The 6,408-nt window shown below is 28.8% G+C and overlaps 1 protein-coding gene across 1 annotated transcript; it reads right to left on the minus strand.

Annotated features, from left to right (window-relative positions):
* Positions 1-916, minus strand: LOC140866967 (protein TIFY 5A-like). Its single transcript, XM_073272034.1, has 2 exons — positions 641-916; positions 1-451 (listed from the first exon to the last, which is right to left on the minus strand). The coding sequence occupies exons 1-2, from the start codon at positions 794-796 to the stop codon at positions 245-247; spliced, it is 363 nt and encodes a 120-aa protein (XP_073128135.1). The 5' UTR covers positions 797-916; the 3' UTR covers positions 1-244.
* Between the last annotated feature and the right edge of the window lie 5,492 nt (positions 917-6,408).

The raw sequence follows: 6,408 nt of genomic DNA on the forward strand, positions 1-6,408 counted from the left end.
TATTATATATTATTACATGGTAACATGATGAAACAACAACAAATTAAATCTAGTTCTCAAAAAAATGATAATAATAAACATAACAATAACAAATCAAAGAAATCAAACAAAAGATACGTACACACCATGGTTTGGTCTCCTAATTTAAAACTCGGCAGATAGATAATTAATATATATATATATATATATATATATATTAATGATGAGGTAAAATGATTTGGATGTGATTGTGACGTAGAGTTGATTAAATATGATCTGGATGTCCAGAATTAAGTGGATAAGGAGACGTTTGTTGGGATGATCTAGTCTTTCTCTTCTGAAGAAACCTTTGCAGTGATCTCTTCATGTACAGCCCCGTCGTTGGGCTGCAAACAGGGGAGTTCAGGTTGGATCCCGCCGTCGACTTTTCTTCCATTATTTCACGACTTGCAAGCAGTATAATTGCTCGAGCCTGCAGCATCATGAATATATATATATATAATTTCATGATTAATTCTCATCTTTTTTAAGACCAAATTACATATATATATATATATGAGGTCGATCGATCGGTCTCCCTAGCTAGCTATCAAAACAATACATCCGTACGTTCTTGCAAAATTTGCAAACACGCGCGCCCTTAATTTAATTAATTACGTACCTGAAGTTCTGTGACATCGGACGCAGAAACCTCGCCTTTGTAGAAAATGGTGAGCTCCTTATGGATTGGATTTGGAGTCATCATGTGTCTTCCATTGGAGAAGAAGACAGGACGTGGCGGAACAAGCCTCAGCTCCAAATTGCAGTTCCTTTTCATCTCTCTTCTTGATGATCACAATATAAACGTACACCAGCAGACTATTAATCTCACACATATATATATGCATGTATTGATAATATTATTATTTGGAATTCGGCAGGAATATAGATAATAGTGAAGAGAACGAATATGTATATATAATATAGTCGTGATTGGGGGTTGGCGCATAATAATAATAATATTATTATTATTATTATTGTAGTAGTAACGCGACGAATACAATTCAATTCAATCACGAAAGTTAATTGGATATGGGAAAATGTGAATTAAGAATTTGCAAAATATGGTCACGTGTTTCACGCGGTTTCTATGTTTCGTGTGAGCCCCCCCCCCCCCCCCCCCAAGAATCGCCACTTTACTAGCTAGTGCCGTGCCTACAAATATAAATCCTTCCCACATGTTTTCTTTTCTTATTAAATTTACAGTACACCTAATTTCCATTCGCATTTCATCTCGCCTCGTAAACTTTTCGTTTCTTTACCGTACCTGTGGATTTAAGAGACTCAATTTCTAATTCGTTCCTTTGTTTCGATTGATACAAGAAAATATTCACTTTTAAGATGTAGTTTAATTATTTATCTCCCTCGTCATCCAATCTCTCTCCTCTTATGACCAAATTTATGAATAGTTCTCATGTTAAACGATATCATATGAAGAGACAAACCAACTAATTGCAGGTTCATAGCCGGATAAAAAAACAAAAATATTAGCATAAACGTTAATACTTTTTATTGGTCGAATCGGATAGGAGATTCGTCTCATAAGATTGATTCGTTAAACGTTTTTTGTGTTATTTTGTTTAAAAAAGAATCTGTGGGTCCAAGTAATTGCCCTAATATTTTTTCACATGTTTTAAATAAATATCATGACCAAAGTTTATTACTAACGATATTATTATTTTACTCATTTTCCTAATAATTATAATTATTACACACACATATATATATATATATGTAATAAAATTAATATTATTATTTTATTTATTATAAATATCGATCGGATCGACTCGTCTCACAAATATAGACTCGTAAGATCACACCACAAAACACCTACTCATTACTCTAATTTAAAACACTTATTAATTACTTAAGACTGCGCGCACGAGGGATGAAGATTATTTTGTACATTAATTTTTAACTAATTTTCGCTAGACGTAATTATATATTGACCCTTAATCAATTCTCCAACGTGCCAAATAGATATAGATAAATGCAGATTGCAGGCCAACAAGTTCCACCTAATCACAAATTTTCTGAATAAAAAATTTTCACTTATATTTATTTTATCTTGTTTGTATGGGGCACGTGAAATGAACTAGAGAAAAAAAAAATTGAGCTTAGATGAGCATCTCAGTTACCAAGGTTGATATTAGAATTATTTATAAAAAAATGACACCTACTTTGAAAGCTAGGATATTTTAATGTTCACGTTCTGTTTGGTACGATTATTATTAATCTTGGTATAACTTATCTTATTCAATCTCGCGTTTTTTTTGACTTATTATTTATCAATCTATTAATTATTTATCTTACATCAATCAAATCATATTTTATTTATTATTAAAAAGATAAAATTGTAATTTATCATTTTTATATAAAATTTAATCAATCAAATCAAATAAACTATAATGTATTAATCAAATCAAATACTAAATTAATTATTATTTCTTATTTATTTTTATTTACATTACATTACTGATATATATTATCTATCTTATCACTCAAAACAAACTGAGCATAAATGTATTATATAATAAAATGAATGATAAAAGAATTAAAAAGGTGGGATGTGAAACCTAAAACGTGGTTGTTGGAATTATTGCAACGATCAATTTGTGAACTCTCTAAAGCAAAAATGATACCGCAAATTTTCGAGAAGACAAACCATCAATCATTAAAGTGCCACAACGAATTGTCTGCCATACTATTATATCATTTACAATTTAAACGATTTTTCATGTGCAAAGTTCAGATATACTTTTAATTCGTAAAATATCATGTGCGCAGTATAAATTATAATGAAAAGTATTGGAAGTAAAATTATCTTATGAATAAAATTAGGACAAATGAATTTGAAATTAAAGATTTCAAAATCTATAATATTCATGGGCGGATCTATTAAGGGGCAGGGGGAAGATGCCCCTCCTTGAGTTTTGATATCAAAGCGCTAGTATGTCCTTAGATTTTAAAATTAAAATTAAGCACATAAAATTAAGTCATTTATCTAGAAGTCAAAGTTTACCACTTCGTGTGCCATTTAAAAATCGTCTTCGTAATTCAATGGAAGATTAATATCATAATGATAATTAAATTACGATTTATGTGTATTGAAAATGATATATTGAAGTGATGGTATTTTCCTATGTTTTATTGAGTTAATTTGTGATGATTAGGTGTATTTTTATTGGTTAAATTCATGTTATAGTTTTTAATCATTGTATGTGATTTGATATATAAAAAGAGAATAAATGGAGCTAAAGATGGAAGGAAAGAGCGAGATAAGAGAAGAATTACAAAGAAGCAAAGATCAAAAAATCATATTTAATTTTAAATTAGTGAAAATTCGATCTTCACCGTTCAGAATGAATTTCAAGATGTTTTAAAGCAGCTGTCCAAATTTCAGCTCAATCCGACGGCTAGATCTTTGGATATGAATTTTTCAAAATCGCTACTCGCTGAAAAAAAGTCGTGTTCGATCCTGCGAACTCGTGCGCCCTAGCGCACCTACAAGAAAGTGCAAGGCAGTAAGTTGGATTTTTTTTTTGCGCGCTCGATCCGCCCAACTCGTCAGATCGAGCGCGCGAGACGTGAATTTCAGGAATTAGAATTTAATTAGGAAACTTTCTTGGGAAGGACTCTATTCTTTAAATACATCATATAACTCAAAAATTACTATCTTTTGATCAATTCTGAAGATCTTTGGACGACAGAAAGCTTGAAGAACTCTCTTGGTGGCTAGGTTTTATCTTTTTTGTTCTTAGATTTAATTCTTTCTTAGTACTTGGTTAAGGAAGACGAAACCCTTGATTTTATTCACTTTGTGAGATTTTGATTTTCAATGTTTGATTTTTATCAAGTAACAAGAGTTGTTCTTATTTATTTCATGCTTGTGTGTTTGATTATTAGATTGATCACCTGATAATTTTTTCGTGCAATCTACCGCTAAATTAGAATTCAAATCCGTAATTTTTTGAAACATCTAATTTGTGAAGCAACTGTGTTTAATATTTTCTGCTGTTGAATTTGTTAAATCGTAGGAACAACAATTGACTAGCCTAAATACATCCGTTGGTGCATGTGTTGTCTAGATTCACCGGTTTCACTCATATGAATGCTACCTTAGATTTAAATCTAGATTGCTGGTATTTGGGTTGATTTATTGGTAAGGGTTAATCTAGAACGCTGGTGTCTAATTAACTAAGATTAAGGTAGAACAAGAATTAGATTTTTAATGGTGAATATTCAATGAAAATTAATTATTTTTAGGGAATCGATGATCGAGTGAATGATTTCAAGAGTGTAGTCGACCGATACCAAGTCTCGTTAATTTATTGATCTTCCTTATTTTAATTCTTGCATAGTAGTTTATAAAATCTAAAATCCCTTTATATTTATTTACAGTATTTTTAATAACACAAATAAATTTTACTGTTCTCGTGGGAACGATCCCTACTCTCGCTACTACATGTTTATTTAGTTAATCTGAGTTGGGTTAATTTGGGCGTGACACGACTAAGCGCTACCATATATTTCTTAGTTTGTTTTTGTCTCAATTATATAGGTCACATTTTTTTTTTCAAATATATAGGCTTATATATATATATATATATAATATATTTAGTAATCTTGTTTCTACTTTTTTACTAATATTCTCCTATTAAATAAGTTTTGAAAAAAGTATACCTATTTTTGAATGAATCAAGTAGGGATAAAATATGAATTTTGTATGTAAATTCATTTTTTCAATAATTTTTCTTAATTTGTGAGTTTAAAAAAGAAATCTATAATTGGAACAGATTGTTATAAATAAATTATTATTATAGGTGATTATCTTATTAAAGATATGTGATCAAGATAAATATGTAAAAATAATATTTGTACATATTTGTATCTTGTAATCTTTCCTTATAAATAGGGGTGATTGAGTTCAATGAAATTTGTACGTGAGTATTGACTTATAAGAATTCTCTATTCTCTCATGAATTCTCTCTACTCATCTCTCTATTTATATTATGATTTATAACACGTTATCAGCACGATGCTGTAACCAACTGAGAATGAAAATAATTCTCGTTTTATTGATGCTATTGGAATAGCACAACGTGTTGTCAATACTCAAATTTATGAGAGATATTCATTGGTGCTCTAGAAGTAGCACATAAAGAGATATTTATTGGTGATCCAGAAGTAGCACAATGAAATAATTGATATATTGGTGCCCATGAAATATCATGAATATGTTGATGGCTATAAAATTGCACAACATGATTTTATATTGAGAATTTGAATAAATTCATGATCATGATACAATATACTGAGAATTTTGAGAGATTTACGATTTCAATTTTGATATATCGAAAGATATTCATGAATTCATGATATAATATATTTAATATTGAGATATTCAAGATTAAGATCTGATATAAGATCAAATATATTGAGAATCTAAAGAGATTCCTAGTTATAATATAATACATTGAGAATCTTAATAGATTCACGATAAATATGTGATATATGATTTCGTATATTGAGAAAGTGAAGAAATCATGATTGATATCTGATATGATATCAAATATCTACAAATATCATTGAAGAAATTGATCTCATGTCAAAATATATCAATATTGACATATTGATAAAATGATGCAATATTGTATCAATATTGAAATATTGATAAAAAGATGAAAGATTTGATAATATTCATGAAAAATATTAATATAAGATCCAAGATTTTGAAATATTCTCGAAGAATATAATTTAATGTCATTTTGGTTGTTGAGAATCTTATGAATTGAGAAATTTAGTACAATTTCACAAAGAATATCGATATATGATCTAAAATTGTCAATATCCATAAGAAAAGATTATTAAAGATATATGTGAGATATATATCAAAAGATATTGACTTGATTTCGATTCAAATCATATATTTGTTCTTAATGCTCTAGAAGAAGCATGATTTATTATTTGTCACTATTATTATGAATAGCGACTTGATGTTCAATGATGAAGTGCATAGGTTATTGATTGACAATTACGAATGTGCGGTAGTAAGATTGCAATACTATCAACCGAAAAAGAAAAATAAATGTTAAACTCAATGAATTTGACCATCATCTATATTGAGCAACGATGATGATGGATTGATGGTAGTCTATGCATGATGATGTCAATGAGTTGATTTATGACTAACTTCAAGTCATTTTATTTATTTATTGAACTAATTTATTTTTTGTAAACTAAGTTTTTATTTTTGTTTAAACTAAATTTTGAAAAACTCTAGCATGTGTTTTTATTCACATAAATTATTTTGATGATATAAAATAAGATCTACAAAATTTGTGAATCTATTATATTGGTTAATAAATTGCATGAGATGTCACATTAATT

This window comes from Henckelia pumila, chromosome 4 (assembly GCF_033568475.1).
Source record: "Henckelia pumila isolate YLH828 chromosome 4, ASM3356847v2, whole genome shotgun sequence".
NCBI classification, from domain to species: domain Eukaryota; kingdom Viridiplantae; phylum Streptophyta; class Magnoliopsida; order Lamiales; family Gesneriaceae; genus Henckelia; species Henckelia pumila.